The sequence below is a fragment of the Eleutherodactylus coqui genome, chromosome 4, assembly GCF_035609145.1.
Source record: "Eleutherodactylus coqui strain aEleCoq1 chromosome 4, aEleCoq1.hap1, whole genome shotgun sequence".
NCBI lineage: Eukaryota > Metazoa > Chordata > Amphibia > Anura > Eleutherodactylidae > Eleutherodactylus > Eleutherodactylus coqui.
The window spans coordinates 92473580-92491990 of NC_089840.1; the positions used below are offsets into that span (position 1 = coordinate 92473580).

At 39.3% G+C, this 18411-nt stretch overlaps 1 protein-coding gene across 1 annotated transcript in view; it reads left to right on the top strand.

Annotated features, from left to right (window-relative positions):
- The first annotated feature begins 9356 nt into the window (after positions 1–9356).
- Positions 9357–18411, top strand: part of IL1RAPL1 (interleukin 1 receptor accessory protein like 1) — a 774220-nt gene continuing 765165 nt past the window's right edge. Inside the window, exon 1 of the mRNA XM_066601569.1 lies at positions 9357–9386. Within this exon, the coding sequence (XP_066457666.1) occupies positions 9357–9386 (30 nt within the window). The remainder of the gene's footprint in view (positions 9387–18411) is intronic.

Sequence of the window (18411 nt, forward strand, 5' to 3'; positions counted from 1 at the left end):
TTTTAGGTTTATAACAAATAATAGTATACTATCTAAAAAACTGCAGTTATTAATTGATCATATAGTTAGACAATTTTTAATCTTTTAACATTTACATTTTTTTTAATACTAAGAAAATGAAAACTTGATAATATTTTGATTACATTGTTACAAAATGGCATTTATTTTACAAGTTTTTAATTTTTTAAATAAAAAAATTAAGCTTTTATATGACTCAACTACATTAGATGTTTTCCATTTCAGTCAGTAAAGCATTTAAACAATTAGCATATTTCATTTACCTATCGCCATATACCATGTTACTGTACATGACTGACAGATCTGTACTGGCTAAAACATTGATTAGTTTCCCATTTATTGTTTCTAAACTTGACACATAACAAGAAAATATCAAGAGAATGGAACGGTTCATGGGTCTTCCAGTTCATCCACTCTCTGCACATTATTCTTGACAGTGTATGACCAAGTTGCTCAAGGTGTATGAGAGATAGAGGTTTGGAGATAACAAAACTAATATTGTCAGCTGATATTGCTTACTAAGCTATAACGATGTATATCTTTCATATAACTGTGTTACTAAATTGACTACTGTATCTTGATTATACTATGTCAGAGAGGTATCATACTGTGCAAATAGTGCCTTCCCTGAATTGAATATGAAAAAGTATATTCTGCTACATTTCTAATGTATACTACCCAATAATTGTAAATTTTCTCAAAAGTAGCATTTCACTTTAAATAAGACACATACTTTAGTAGAGTATTTGTAACTCTAAAGGTCCTTTTGCACTGCAGGATAAATGAGCACGCCACCAGCGGTGAAGGAGAGATAGTATATCGTTCGCTTGGCATGCATTTACACTCAACAATAATTGGGTAATTTTGATTGTTCATTTGAACATAAGCACACCTCTAATCAACCATTCTGCCTCTGCTTTCTATTCAGCACATTGTTACAATGTGGTTTATATCAAAGGATTTGCAATAGCGATGAGCGAGTATACTCGCTAAGGGCAATTGCTCGAGCGAGCATTGCCCTTAGCGAGTACCTGCCAGCTCAAGACAGAAGGTTCGGGTGCCGGCGCGGGGGAGCGGTAAGTAGCATCAGTCAGCTGGGGGGAGCGGGGAGGAGAGAGGGAGAGAGAGATCTCCCCTCCGTTCCTCCCCACTCTCCCTGCCCGCCGCCGCCACCCAAACCTTTTGTCTCGAGCGGGCAGGTACTCGCTAAGGGCAATGCTCGCTCGAGCCATTGCCCTTAGCGAGTATACTCGCTCATCACTAATTTGCAACAGAAAAATTGATGTTTTTTAGTTCTGCATGAAAGATCTAATCAATGATAATCTAACAATTTAGCAATGATTGTTTGCTCATTATTTGCATTTACACCTAACAATTATTGTGCAAAACACTCGATCTAATGATTAATTGCATGATAATCATGCCATGTTAAAGGCCCTTAACATACCTATTCAGTGGGTGATTATCACCGCAAATTTGGGGCTGCCATAAGGGCACTAAGCAAGAAATTGCTCACTTGTTGGATGTGCTTGTTTTTTAGCTGAGCTTGTAAACAGTCAGCCTTTCATTTATAAATGACTCCCTGTTTGCAGTGAATGAAGGTGGGACAATATCTCTTCATTCTCTGAGCGAATATTGCTTCTATATGAAAGCACATGAGTAATAGTTTGTTGGACAGATGCTGGGCACTTATGCACCCAACAGTCATCTCATGTAAAGATACCTACATTTCAGACATCAGGAGCCATGCCTGCAGCCTGGTTCTCTCCCTATAGTTTCCCCATTGGCCGTGCTGCCATGGCAACCTAAATACTCACCGTAGCCATCCAGCATGTTATGCCCAAGCATTTACTGAAGAAGAGGTCTATCCTCGAAATGCATTTGTTCTACTTCTCATGTAATAAAATCTTTTTATTGTACCATCTTCACCATTTTTTGGAGTTGTTGCACCTTGAGCCACTTTTCTTTCACTTCCACTGTGTACTTCTTGAGATAAATGTAGGAAAAAATGTGGTTAGAGGCGTAATCCCATTTAACTCAAAGAGGCATGAGACGTGTTCAACTCCTCTGTTTTTATTAAAAATTAATCCAGCATATAATAGACGTGTTTCGGGGCTCTTGTGCCTCTTCCTCAGTATTTTAGCTGGGAATACACAGCCAACATTGGTGTGTTCTCTTTGCAGAGGAGTGGAGTACTCCCATATATAGAATAAGGGAGGAAATATACAAAACAAAAAAATGTTCAAACCAAAACATCTATATAGATTTGCTCCACTCCCTCTTTTTTCTTCTCATCTTTCATTAACTATGTACTTCTTGAACCGTCTTGTACAAGTACATGTCTGGCCAATAGCATCTCCCGCATACACTTGTACCACTATTCATCAATGAACTTTTTATATCCGCCCATGGAGTAGCTCTACCACTCTCTTTTCACCCTCCCATCCCATGCAAAGGGAACTGCAATTCTATATAGGTAAGGGTGACTTCAGACAAGCATGTGCTTGTGTGTACATAGATGCGTACATATGTGCGCACCCTTGTATGCACAAAAACACGCATGTATGCAGCTGCACGCATTGCCTTTAATGGAGCCGCGGCTGCTGCCAACGGCTCCATTGAAGGCAATGGTCTGCCGGCACCCCTGAAGTGATTTTCAGGGAAGAGCTTTAAGTAAAATCTCTTCGTTGATATACTTATCTGTCTACCACTGTTGTGTCCCTGGCAGGGATGAAGATCACATCTGCCACATGCGGCAAATGTTTTCTTTATCCCCATGGGGAATAAAGAATTCCCTGCTGCACCTGTCATAAATGTGACAGATGCAGCAAAGAAATTCTTAATCCCCAATGGGGATAAAAAAATTCCCTACTGCAGCTGTCATCTGTGAGGATCCAGCTGCCAGCACTCCTTAATTGTTTTTCAGGGAAGGGCTTTAAATATAAGCCCTTCCTTAAAAAACAAGCCAAAGTAGTGTAAAAAAACCCCCACATAATCACCTGTCTTCAGCTGTCAGGGCTCAGCAGCGTCCTGTCTGCACTGTCCTCAACTTTGCAATGAAGTTATTTGAGCAGCAGGGAATTAAAATCCCCCGCCTGCTGAAAGAGCTGCTTCTGATTGCCTGAGGCGCTCAACCAATCGCAAGCAGCTCTCGCCTGTCAGTCATTTAGCGAGAGCTGCTTGTGATTGGCTGAGATGCTGAGCCATGGCAGCTGAAAGAAGGTAAGTATGTGTTTTATATTTTTTAGGTAGATAGATAGATAAGGTAACACATTGCTAAGTGACAATGAAAGCTACCATATTTATTTATATATCTGCAACTACATCAGTAGTGTTATTTCTAAGAGCTACCAAGATTTCCCTTCAAAAACTATATAAGACAAGCTGTGGGTATGTGCTAAATAATTACCATATTAATCTATGTGGCAAGTCACGTTTCCACGCTATTGGCGAACAAACATTTTTCTTCTGATTAGGAATCCTTTGAAATCTTTGCTCTTAGCCTAAAATGCAGAAGCCTCTCTACATGAAAAAAAAGCATTTTTACTTCAGATCCATCAGATCTTTCCTGCGCTCACCTCACAATAATTATCATGACCTGCTGCAAGTATGTTTAGTGAAAGTATCTTTTCCTTTTATTGAATCATTGTAATTTTAAAAGTTGTCAGCCCTCGCTGCTAGCAAATGTGAATTAGTTTATAAAAAAAAAAGTTAATTGCATAGCCTATTTTGGTCATTATCTTTTGGCTAGAGATAATTTTCCCTGTTAAATCTAATTGAGAAGGTTGTACATTTTTTTTCTCTCTTGTCCTGATATCACTAGCACAGTAATTAGATGAGCATTGCATTGCATGGATTAAATGTCTGAAATGAAGCTTACAATAGTGTAACTATGTCACTAGGTAGTGCCACTTTTAATGGGCAAGAACAAGTATAATAATGTGCTTATCCTGGACATTCAAAGTAGCTTCTATTTATAGTCTATTCTTTCTTTATAGGATAATGTAATGAAACATTCTCAATAATTCAATATTTTTCCTTGCTTGAGTTACGTTTTAAAAACTTGGAAAATGTAACAGAACTGTTGTACCAAAGTAAAGCCTTAATGACTTCTGCAGCAAATGGTAATATAGCTCCATGCCAACCATAAACTGTAATAGAGTTTAAAGGATAATTCCACTTAAAACTAGAAATTCAATTTTGGATGGGAAATCATTATGTCAATGTCCTAAATTTAAAGCTTACACTTTAAAAAATGTTGCATTCCGTATGCAACAGGAATAATTGGCAATTATTTGCACTCACTACATTCTTATGTACTTTACGTTGGATGTTTTGAGTGTTACTCAAGGTGATTGGTGAACAACTGCAATGAAGTTTTACAATATATCTCCCAAAGTTTTACTTACCAAAACTCCAGATCTTACCTACTGTGCTGGCCATAGCAACTGAGCAGCATCAGCATGAACCACTTGACAGACAGCACAGAACATACTGAACCTACTGACACGACAACCCAACTTTCGTCTTCAGAAATAGCTGATTTTCACTTACTGTGCCCGCATGGGCGCACAAACATCTGCACATGCTGGAAATAGAAATTGTAGACTGAACTTACAGTTTGTAGAGAGATTCACAGGGAGAGGATGCAAGATCAAGTAGCATGAAGCTATCAAGCTAGCAGCTTTTAACACACATTCCCACCCCTCATTGATCCTGATGACATCACCTATTAAAATACAGAGGCAGCACTACTGACCCAAAAACACCAACACGTTTTGCAAAAAAAAATGTTTTAACTTCCTCAGGAAATTTGGCAGCCTGGCAGCTGTTTAGATTTATATAGCACACAGTGATGGCAACCACCCCACTCTCAATAAAATCCCAAGGTTTCTCAATGAAGCCTCCATATTTGGATATTCCTAATTATGCCCTGAGACTTAAGTAAACGCCTTTATCCATTAAATTTGACAATTAATGATTGTATTAAATTGCTTGACTACATGGAAACCATATAACTTTGGTCTATATCCATTACATTCGAGGTATTGATCTTCACCAATACATTGTGTTCACCATCGGTTGGATAATATTGAACATATAGAGATCCCTTTTAATTACTAGGATTTGTTGAATGAGGCACATTTTAAAGTGGATTATATATGACTACTATGTATGGCTTAGATCTGCATACAAAAAAAAATCTTATTCTGACTTTTTCTGCTCTATGTACATTGGACTTTTAATGTGGCTTTATAGATACCACTGTTATTATAGTGGCACAAGCCTGAGCATGAGATCAATTAGCGTAGGCACCTCTGATACTTTCTTATATATCGAAATAAGATCTGGTTTTACAGCACTGTCCTACATAGTCGGTAAACTGAAAATACTGTAATTTTCACATCTCTATAAAGACTAATGATGTAATGATAGAATGCAAACACAAATACAGCATGACACCAAGAATTCAGACAAATACTACTGACTAACCTAATGTCATGATAGCTGATTTTCTCTTTATGCGAATACCCAACTTGGGTCTGAGCCTCGATTTGTAAATTCCAAATTACATTTTCTGTGTTATTAGCACTGGAGTGTGACTTCTTTGACCCTATTTTGGCAGGAATCCAGAGATCGGGAGTGCCTTGAAAAACTCAGCAACAAACAAGCAATGCCACAGTGAACCTTCATTATTAAATCATTATAGAACTGCAGGATTAAACCACTTCACCTAACACAAACATACTTTTTTGGCTGGTGAAAAATTAAATATTTAGGAAATCAATAAGTTCATCTAATTGTTCATATGATACAATAGGCAATATTTATTACACTTTGTGCAATGTTTTCAGTTAATAGGGGAGCTGACAATATGATAAATCTTTTCTGGTATAATTGCACATTCACAAGGTAGTATATATATCTATAATCCACATTGAAAGTGAAATGTCATAAAAGCAATGATAAGCTTGTCCATTAAAATTCTAAGGCCTGATGGTAAGCCAAGTCTTCATTTTGTACAATGTATGATCCTGTAGTCCAATGTAATTAGAGGTAATAAAACTTCACAATTATCTGTTGTAATGTTACATTAATTAAAGACTTAGAGACAAAGGCAATTTTTGGTAACATGATTAGCAGTGCTTTCTCATAACTTTAAGGTATTGCTTTAGCTAAGAAAAAAATATTTAAAACAAAACATAGATTGCAGCTCTAACCCTGATGTAGTCTGATCCAGAGCAAGCTGAATTTTTTTCGGAGACTAGCAGGCCACATGCTGACAGCATGCAGGCAGGGGAGGAAATTTGGTAATTTTTCTTTTGTCCCTATATGACTTCAGATAACTCCAGGGGTTAGGGTAACATTTTTTTTTAGCATACTTGTTCCCTGATTACCAACATCCAGATAACAATGTCAAATAAACTGCACCATGCTGTACCAAGGATTCATGGCACATGTTAATAAAGTTTATACATTTCACACCGTGTCTTTCTTGTCCATACCAATCTTTAATGAGAGTTTGATAACAGCATTTTTAGCAGTGCCCACAATACAGTACAATGAACAAAAACAAGCGTCCCAATGTGTAAAATGATTGTGGAAACTGGATTGCTCCCAATAAAGTTTATGCTCACCTTGTGTAGTTGTGCTAAGAATGCAACAACCTTTAGTACTCTCAGTCCACAGCTACAACCTTCTCCATATGAGTCCCAGCCAAAGGAACTCATATATAATAGAATCAATGAAGAACCTACAAGCCAGTAATACAGAGCCATAGTGGCAACTGTCCATCGTTAGTATTGCTACGATTGTAGTGTGCTGTGGAATCAATGGAAAACAGCAGGGAGAAGAGTGAGTGGCACTATCATGGGATGAACACCTGGGATGCTGGAAATACCTTTAATGTTAACGTGTTTCTGAGTCAAACCAACTACTTGAAAAGGGAGTCAGTGCAACTCAGAAATACATTGCATAAATGGTCTTTTCCAATACTCAGCATGCCAAGTGATCATCCCAAAGCAGTGGCACTCAATCTCCTTCCTTCTATTCTTTATTGATTCTACAGCACACTACAGTCATAGCCAGGGGTGTAGCTATAGGGGATACAGGGCATGCAGTTGCACCTGAGCCCAGGAGCCTTAAGGGGCCTATAAGGCCTCTCTTCTCTATATAGGGAGCCCAGTGCTATAAATAAAGCATCATAGCTGGGGGCCCTGCTACAGATTTTGCATTGGAGCCCATAAGCTTCAAGTTATGCCTTTGGTCATAGCAATACCAATGATGGACAGTTGCCACTATGTGTCTGTATTACTGCCTTGTAGGCACTTCATGTGTCATTCTGTGATGTATCCATGAGGAGCAGATAATAACTCTATAATATTGCATGTTTTGGAGCATGCCAAGATTTCCAGAATCTGTAAAGAAAAAACTCTGTGTTCCTACTTATAGAGGCCAGGTAAAATGTAAGCCCAAGGTACAAGATGGAAATTGTATGGAATCATAATGCTGTAGTGATCCCAAAGCCTTGCAGTTAATGTTCAAAAGGTTTATTTGTTGCCAGCATTTTGCAAATTAATTTTGAATGCCAGTTTAGGAGATGTGATAAATGTAGGAAAAAAATGTGGTTCTAGGCTCAATCCCATTTAACTCAAAGAGGCACAACATGTGTTTTTGAGTTCGACTCCTCTGCTTTTATTAAAAATTAGTCCAGCATATAATAATAGACGCGTTTCGGGGCCTTTGCGATCCTTCCTCAGTACTTTGGCTGGGAATACACAGCCAGCATTGATGTGTTCTCTTTGCGCTCAGTGATCTACTCCTCTGCAAAGAGAATACACCAATGTAGGCTGTGTATTTCCAGCTAAAATACTGAGGAAGGATCACAACGGCCCCGAAACGTGTGTATTATTATATGCTGGACTAATTTTTAATAAAAACAAAGGAGTCAATCTCAAAAACACGTCTCGTGCCTCTTTGAGTTAAATAGGATTGTGCCTATAACCACATTTCTTCCCTACATTTATCTCATGTACTTGCACGTCCCCCTTGGAAGGTGTGATGTTTCGTGGACTGGCTGCACCCCCTTAGAATCATCAAGAATCGATCACTCTCACTCCCATATATAGAATAAGGGAGGGAAAAAAACAAAACAAACATTTTCAAACCAAAACATGGGTATATAGATTTGCTTTGCTCCCTCTTTTTTCTTCTCATCTTTCATTAGTTTAGGAGAAGTAACACGTGGTAAACCATGCCATGACTTGAGTCTTCAATGCCATGATAAACTACGGAAGCAAAAACAAAACAAACAAAAAATACTTCAAATGAAAGTCTATAGGGTTACTTAGAAACGTGTACAATTAAATTGATGCTAGACATGACTCTCTAGTATTTAATAGTAATCAAATATGGAATAAAGGGATAATAATCCACAGCTACAGGTGTCCCTGTCCTTGTTGTTCCACATTAAAATACTTGTGGTAACAAGACTGGTGCTAACAAGTGCACTGTGCTGTTCTCGACTCCACTTAGTAATGTGAGTACACAGAAGAGGTCTTATTGCTCTCTTGAGATGCAATCAGTGACATGTATTATCTAGTAAGATTTCTAAGTAATCTGTTTTATTGATACGCTTGTGGAATACTAAATCAACTTTAAATCCTTCTTGGAAACATGTGCATTTTATTTGGTCCTAAAAATAAGTAGGGATTCTTAACTGCTGGCTTAAGTCATTGTTTTTTTTATACAATATCTCCTTGAAATAAATTTTTTAGACACAACAATAAGTTAAATATCTATCTATCTCATATTTATCAATCTCACATCTGTCTGTCTCGTATCTATCTATCTATCCATCTATCTATCTATCTATCTATCTATCTATCTATCTCACCATCCATCCATCTACGATACGTCCATTCATAAGTGCTGAAAAAGAGATTTTATTTTATTTAGCTACTTTGGATGTTAAAGGGGTTGTCCCGCGCCGAAACGGGTTTTTTTTTTTCAACAGCCCCCCCGTTCGGCGTGAGACAAACCCGATGCAGGGACCTAAAAAAAAATCCGCACAGCGCTTACCTGAATCCCCGCGGTCCGGCGTCTTCATACTTACCTTGTGAAGATGGCCGCCGGGATCTTCACCCTCGGTGGACCGCAGGGCTTCTGTGCGGTCCATTGCCGATTCCAGCCTCCTGATTGGCTGGAATCGGCACGTGACGGGGCGGAGCTACACGGAGCCGCTCTCCGGCACGAGCGGCCCCATTCAGAAAAGAAGAAGACCGGACTGTGCAAGCGCGTCTAATCCGGCGATTATATGCTGAAAATTAGGCGGCACCATGGAGTCGAGGACGCTAGCAACGGAACAGGTAAGTGAATAATTTCTGATAACTTCTGTATGGCTCATAATTAATGCACAATGTACATTACAAAGTGCATTAATATGGCCATACAGAAGTGTATAACCCCACTTGCTTTCGCGGGACAACCCCTTTAAAGTGTTTCCATCATAGTTACCCTATGCCAGGGGTACTTAACTGGTGGACTGCAGTCTAAATCCAGCCAAGAATGCCAGCTGCTCTGAAACCTGCTGTTCTGATCTGGAATATGCAGAGCAGAGGATGCAAAAGACAACTGCCAATTCAGAGTGAGGGATGCAAGTGAGATAGCAGAATTTAGAGTGGAGGATGCAGGAGGGAACCATTAAGAACAAGAGATCAAGGAGGGAACTGCTAATTCAAAGTGAGGCTTCAAGGAAGGGCCTACAATTTAGGGCAGGAGATTTGGAAGGAGGCGATGCTGAAGAAAGGTTCAGCTCATCTACAAGTTTAGTCAGAAAAAATTAAAACCTAATAACTTTTATAAGCATTGATGAAAATGTAACTTAGAAAAGCGCCATATAGTGCCCTTAGTCATATGACTTGAGTATGGAATAGGCAGGAAGAGAAGGGCAATTCAGAATGGGGGGATAAACAAGGGAATCTGTGTTACATAGTGGGGAAATGCTTGAGAAGGGGCTAGAGTACAGAGATTCAGGCAAAATGGTGAATAAGTAGAAGGATGGACCTGATGGACCAGATGTTGAAGAAGCATATAGGGTGCAGGGAGAGAAGAAATGAGAGAGAGATGGGTAGGCAGCAGCAGAAACAGAGCAGCTCAGGTGCTATAACAGGCATCAGTGTACCGTATCCCCTGCCAATAGTGCTAAGATTGCATCCATTGCGTCTATTACTGTCCAGTTAAGGGCCTATCCTCATGTTTTGGCCATGCATATTTGGAAAATATGCAGTGAAAAGCACGTGTATATGAAAAATATATCTATAGGGTTGGGATATGTCAGTATATATCTGATGTTCACTGTAAAGAAAAGCATCATTGACTAAGCTTTTCTATGCAGATACTTCCTGCAGCAAAAGCATGCTATTTGGCATATATTTTTACTTAACATGGGTAAATGTTGATGGTCATTGCTATTCTATGCCTATATAGTGGCAGATGTTGGAGTCTTCTGTTGCATGTATACAGTGGGGCATACTCCCAAAGAATACATCTATTGGAAAGCTCTAAACTAATGTGAAGAGATCCTTAGGGCAAGCGGTGATCTTGCAGTCAAGCCTCTTGACGTCATAATAATTCACAGTCCGCAGGCAGCTAGAAATCCTCCACCGAGCCACTGTGGCCCACAGTCCTTATATTGTTTTGAAGTATACATTTTTTCCGGTATTCTCTTAGAATTGAAGCAGCCTATGCTTTTCTTTTAGAAATCACAAAAGTCCATGCTTTCAGGTACCTATAGATGCAAAAATGTTAGCTTGACATTTAATGCATTATGATTAGAGATGAGCGAGCACGCTCGTTTAAGGCTGCTACTCGATCGAGTAGCAGTCTTATCAAGTAACTGTGTACTCGCCCGAGCAGCATGCGGGGGCAGCGGGGGGGGGGGGGGGGGGTGAGCAGGAGGGAGCATGAGAGAGATCTCCCGCTCCCTCCCGCTTCCCAACCCCCGCATGCTGCTCGGGCGAGTACACAGTTACTCAATAAGATTGCTACTCAATTGAGTAGCAGCCTTAAACGAGCGTGCTCGCTCATCTCTAATTCTGATAACTCAACTACAATGCTATGAATGGAGTCATCATGATGCACCAGTCTTATTAACGATTGTTACATCCATTTTAGTAACTAATTGTACTCCCAATGGAAGAACAATTCTTTCTTATAACTGTGTATTGTGTTATTCCCCTGTTTTTACTCCTCAATGTTATGTGAATAAATTGGCAATTGCTACCATTCCCTTGTAAAAGAGGTGTGCCACTACACGATCAGTGCTGATTGGAAAGTATCAGACTGTTTAGGGACACACCTCTTTAATAAGGGAATGGTAACGCCCAGTTGTCAGTTTATTGAAATATTTCTCAAAGGAATAACAGAGGAATCACAGAACACAGAATTATAAGAAAATTTGATAGAGAATTATTTATACGTGGCGAATACAAGTATTTACCTAAATAGTCATGCCAGAACGTGGTGTGAAGGGATACCTTCTACAATTAGGATTCATGATGTCGCAGTGACTCATTTAGAAAATATCTATGGATCAGCTATAGGGTGAAAGCTCTGTTCACACTATATTTATGGGCTACATCTGACAGATTTGTTTGTTTAGCAAAAAAAAAATGTATCCCAACCTACGGATATATTCTGACATATCCATAGGCTTTCAGGTTTCTGTTTCCTTTTGTTTTACGCACATTCCATGAAAGTATTGAAGAATTTACTACTAAATATTGCAAAAGGCACATTTTAATTATTATTTTTTTTAACATTCAATAGAATCAATGGATAGTGTTGGGGAGTTAGGAGAAGTTGGGGGGCAATAAGATAAGCTTTTGCAAAAGCCTATAGCTACACACCTGCTGTTGAGCATATGTTTTGGTATGAATAAAGTGTAAGTTCTATATGTTTGTAAGCTAATCTGTCAAGTTAATTCTCAGGAAAGTGGGTAAAGCCCCAGGAGAATTTCAGACTGCATTAATTCAGATCTCAAGGTGGTAGGTTAATTGGGCATACAACACAGAAATCGCATATATCAAGGTTATTGATTAATTTATAGAAAATAAGATGGGCACATAACACTGTTTGCAATGGATGCTCTACTTGCTTTAGGCCATTTATACATAATACATGATGAAATATCCAATGTGTAAAAAAGGTAATGGAAAGAAAAAAAAACATTGACACCACTAAATACCATCTAGGAAAAATATATTCTCAAAGTGAAGGAAAATCTGTTGCACCAAAAAGTTCAGCTTTGTTCTATAGTAATAAATGCCACTACTACTGTTATTATAGTAGTATTAATACTGCCACTATTACTATACTACTACTATTACTATACAACTATTAATACTGCTACTACTACTATACTACAACTATTACTATACTACTATTAATACTGCCACTATTACTATACTACTACTATTACTATACAACTATTAATACTGCTACTACTACTATACTACTACTATTACCATACTACTATTAGTACTGCTAATACTACTATTACTATACTACTATTAATACTGCTACTACTGCTATACTACTACTATTACTATACTACTATTAATACTGCCACTACTGCTATACTACTACTATTACTATACTACTATTAATATTGTCACCACTACTATACTACTATTACTATTACTATACTACTATTAATACTGCTACTACTACTATACTACTACTATTACTATACTACTTTTAATACTGCTACTACTACTATACTACTACTATTACTATACTACTATTAATATTACAACTACTGCTATACTACTACTATTAATACTGCTACTACTGCTATACTACTACTATTACTATACTACTTTTAATACTGCCACTACTGCTATACTACTACTATTACTATACTACTATTGATATTGTCACCACTACTCTACTACTACTACTACTATTCCTATACTACTATTAATACTGCTACTACTACAATACTACTACTATTACTATACTACTATTAATACTGCTACTACTACTATACTGCTACTACTACTATTACTATACTACTATTAATACTGCTACTACTATACTACTACTATTACTATACTACTATTAATACTGCCACTACTGCTATACTACTACTATTACTATACTACTATTAATACTGCTACTACTATTCTACTACTATTACTATACTACTATTAGTAGTACTACTACTACTATACTACTACTATTACTATACTACTATTAATACTGCTAGTACTGCTATACTTCTACTATTACTATACTACTATTAATATTGTCACCACTACTATACTACTATTACTATTACTATACTACTATTAATACTGCTACTACTATTACAACAATATTAATAAAAAGATTAGAAAAAAGGAATATGTGTCATTAGCAAGTTTTAGTGAGTTAAAACTGTAAGTGATATTGTCCACTTAATGTCAGATATAACTAAGGGTTCAGTCAGACGGGCATTTTTATTTGCGCATGTTACTTGCGTTTGCGATCCGGATCCAATGCTTTTCAATGGCAGCAGTCATATGCCCAATACTTACCTGTGCACAAAAATGCCCAACGGTAAACATAGGGCAGCAGATTTTAAAGCGCAAGTAACTGCGACATCCGTCTTTTTTTAGCACAAGATGAAGCCCCTGGACGTGACAGCATCCAGGGGCTTCACATCCAAAGAATCCCCAGATGCAGCTGTCACAGCCGCAGCAGGGGATAGCGGGTAGTGCACCTTATGTGCGCATAAACGTTGCCAGGTGCGTTTTTTTCAGCGTGACGCCCGCTTTGGTCATGCAACTTTTTTTAGCAATGTGCTTTTGCGCACATAAATTCGCACATAAAAATGCCCATCTCACGTTCTTCTTGGAGGCGCACTTTATTCAGCCTTTCAAATGTCTGTTCTTCATAGCATTCAGTCTAGAAAAAAAATGAATAAGGATCAATATCCAACTTGTAAACATCACATCATTTTAGCCCAATGGTCAGTGCTGCTAATAAACACTGTAGAGTAGTAGATAAAAAATCACCTGAGGCCTTAGTCAGACAGACTTTTTTTCACGCGATTTGCGCATGCGCATGCGTCCGGCGATTTTATAAAACCATTGCTTTGCAATGGTATCAGACACATGGGCGCTTTTTATGCGCTCGTCCGATAAATTATAGAACAGAAATCGCAGATTGCACCTATCTGCGATCTCCGATTCCTGTTCTCTTCTCTATATGCGCTCAATGGGGCTGGCGGCAGCAGCGCCGACCCCATTGAGAACATATACTAGACAAATCATTCTTCTCTGCCACAGCTGTAACAGCTGTGGCAGAGAAGAACGATGTTTGCCCATTGAATTCAATGGAGCCGGCAATACAGCCGGCTCCATTGAAAGCAATGGGCTGCCGGCGAGCGCGGGATGAATTGTCGGGAAGGGCCATCATGAATTCATGAATGGGTGTGAGTGAGACCTGCCTCTGATTGGCTCAGCGCTGAGCCAATCAGAGGGCAGGTCTAACTCACACCCCCTTCACACCCACTGCAGGCAGGCCGCGCTGAACTCCGGCTGCCGGGACAAGGTGAGTATATATATATATATATTTTTTTTTTTTACACATTTATGGATGAATTGCAGGGAAGGGCTTATATATTTAAGCCCTTCCCGACAATTCATCGTGAGATCGCCCGCAGCGCATTGCTTTCAATGGAGCCTGCTGTATTGCCGGCTCCATTGAATTCAATGCGCTGGACAGCTCCGGCCCGTTTCTATTGAAACGCGGCTAGGAGCAGTTTTTTCGGGCGATTTTTCGGCCCCGGTCACGCGATTAGTGGATGCGCATCTGTCATGCGATCCGCAAATCGCGGCAAAAAATGCCCGTGTGACTAAGGCCTCAGATGCAATATTCCAGCTCTCATTGGGAGGTTCTTGTAGTAATAAGAGTTGTTTTTGTTATACAGAGCTGAAAATGTCCCTGTATAGACACAAAGTTAAATTCTGTCTGCCTACAGCTGCTATTAGCAGGGGTTCCTGAGCCTACTACATACTGTTTTAGTATAGGGTTCAGTATATACAGTAAATACATGAAGCAAGCTTCTAAATGCCCCCTGTGATGGACGCATACTACATTAAATATAATGCCCACTTCTTTGACAACCTGTATCATAAAAATGGAGCTCCGACCTCTATGACGATATATTAAGAAATTAACCGAAACCTTTGGAACTATGCAATGAAGAATATACAATTAGATTTAATAGTGGATATATACTTTATGCATTATGTTGGAGAAATGCCTGATTTAGACCACCTGCACACGAACGGGTTGGATCCCGGGTGCGGAATCCAACCCTGTGCCCAACCAGGCAATCCATGTGTACCTTTCAGTTGTCTTCGTGTGCAGTGCGAGGTACTGCAGATGTGCCCGCTGTCACGATGGTGCACCTGTGCAGTACAGATTCTCCGGCGCTGTTGCTAGGCGATGACGCGGATCCTGCAACCCTTCTGCTCATGGTGGATGGACGGCTTCCAGTGAACTCAATGGAAGCCATCCGTGCAGGTCCCGCACTAAAATAGAACATGCGTGATTTTTCCCCCACGAGCGGATAATCGCAATTGATATCCGCTCGTAGAAAAGGAAAAGCGCTTCTGCATAGCATGTAAATGTCAGGTATTTGCTGCGGAATCCGGGGGCGGATGCCGGCCCTGAATTCCGCAATGCAAATTCAGCCATGTGCAGGCAGCCTTAATGGTATAAAAGTTTAAATGTGTATTCCTAAGGGAGCTTTCATATGCCCCACATTTTTCTACACAGAAGCTATCCACATCAAAATCCCCATGTCTAATATGTCGATGCTATAGATATAAAGTCCCACAGCACTCATTCAAATACTAAAATCCAAAAATTAGGATAGAGAGGAAAAATTCATGCAGAGCCGTATGGGGTCAATGGACAAAACACCCCCAATAGAACCCAATGTCAGTAGAGATACGGCAGCATTAAAGGTAGAAGAAGCTTTTTATCCAAACTTTATGCGTTCCATATTAAAAACAGGAAGGACCGGCAACGTTTCGACCTATGTGGTCTTTGTCAAGCTAATATGTGGATTCTGACATGAATTTGTGGCAGAATTGCTGATGATTTACAACGGCAACATCACTATTGCAAAGCCGCAGTAATTCCACCACAAATCATTAAAATCTACATGTAAGAATTGCGGATTTTGCTTCAGATAGCTTCTATGTAGAAAAATTTGGTGCATTCAAAAGAACACTTGATCACTTTGAGATTATGCATCATTTCTTTCAGACAGATGGATGTGGGTCCACTTTGCCACAAACTGAATTGGTTTAGGGCTGTAACTGTAGTCAGCACTTGGGGAACCTGGTTTTCACCCTTGAGCCCTCCAAGCAAGATTTGGTCTTCAATGCAGGGTTCTCAAGCCGTTACTCACAGAAATACTCTCAGTAGTCTGACTGCTGATGCCACACAAAGCTGGGGTTCAGTACTGAGGGTGTGAGCACAGATGTATCGAGAATACTAGCAGAAGCCATACAGGTCAAAACCAAAGACTTGGGATCAGATAGGACTCGGCGTGCACTATGAGCATGAAGACAGCGACTGACCGCACCCTCGGTTTTAGGTGAACAAGGGTGACTGAGAGTACGTAATGATAATTTCCTTACATCATGAAACTGTGAAGTCATAATAATTGCTAATCAAAAATAAATCCAATATGATAAACCTATAGAAACAAAGACATGCAAAGGGGCTTTAATATGTGCTACTCTAGTTAGAGATATGATGTCAACCCTTATGAACAGCTGTACTATGAAAGCCTCAGATTGTCTTGTTATCTTGGAATAACCTGTATTAACTTAATGTACCTTGTCATTGTACTTACTCCAGCTATGGTGATAAATTGGCAGCCGCACAATAACTTGCAACATTAAGAAAAATAAAAAGGTAAAGCATGTCAAGTGGCATTTGTATTTCAAAAGGTGAATGGTGCTTTTCGGTTGTAACATTATGACCTTTGCAAGCTTTTATTCTCTTTTGTAAGTTCTACAATATTCTCTCAAGGTCAGGATGTAAATGTTACGTGTGTCAAGTGTACTGATGGTCATGTTATTTGATAAGACACAAATAGGAGAACTGAATAAATGAGAATCCCTATCCTTTAAAGGGGTATATACAGCAAATCTAAAATGCTAGCGATTAGCAAGAAAATTAAATTATGGTGAAGGACAATGATCATTTTAATCACATGCTTCCATTCAACCAGGGCCCTGCCTCTAAATAACCTTACCCAAGGCAAAATGACCTGTTGGCTTCCCCTTCCCTCCCACAGGGAGCACCTAGAGGAAATGGGCCTCTTAGGCTCCTACTTTCAATATTAAATTGGTAGCAGTGTGCCCACAACTGGAATGAAGCCAATCAAATATCTTCATTGTGTTCCTATTCTTTCCCGCTCACAGTATGCAGTCCCAAAGACATGTATGGAAATAATTGTTGCTGTGGCTCTGAACTGCAGAGCCTTGTATTGAAACATTTCTGAACTGAACTGTGTTACTGTTATTGGACTGCAGTGGTCCTAGTAACATAACTTGGGTTTTTCATGCCGATCACTGTTATGCTTAACAGTACCACATTTTATTTGGAGGTGTACAAACAGTTAATTACTGGTTATGTTATTATGCATGTTATTGATGCTAGTCGTGAGTGTGAATGCTAGGGCATGATATCATATGGACTCAGTCGAGAGTCCAAAACTATAATTGGGGCTCCTTCACACATCTTTTGGCATGCTGTGCTGCAGTTGGAGGAAAGTGTACAGCTAGTGCTAGTTGTGGTTGCAATGACTGCATGAGACTTACTGGACTTAGCAAATGTCATTCAACCTAGTTTGTGAGAAAGGGAGTTTGGTCTGGCAAGTATGTCTCAGTAAAGCTGTTTATCGTAGATCCCACTACGATTGTGAGAGATATGTCGAGCACCAGTCGCCAAATAGTATTAGTCGGTGAACAAGCATGTGTGTTCATAATTTCTCCCCTGCTGCTAGTGTTTCGGCATGAGGAAAAGAAAACTGAGTGACGCAGAGATAACTTGTTTGTTTGCGGAAAAAAGACAACCGTAAGCATACAGTTCAACAATGCCGAATTCAACCCCAAGCCAAATTCAGTGAAGGGGTTCATGTGAGTGTTGAGAATGAAGTCCCAGATGACCAAAGTGCTGAAAGTATTGAGGACAATTTGTAAGATAACAGACCTGCACCCCTGGCTGCTGAAACTTCCTGCTATGTAGGAAAAGATAACTTTCTGTGGAGCAGAAATCCACCGACGCTATGCAAATTGAGAAAACTCAATATTATCAAGT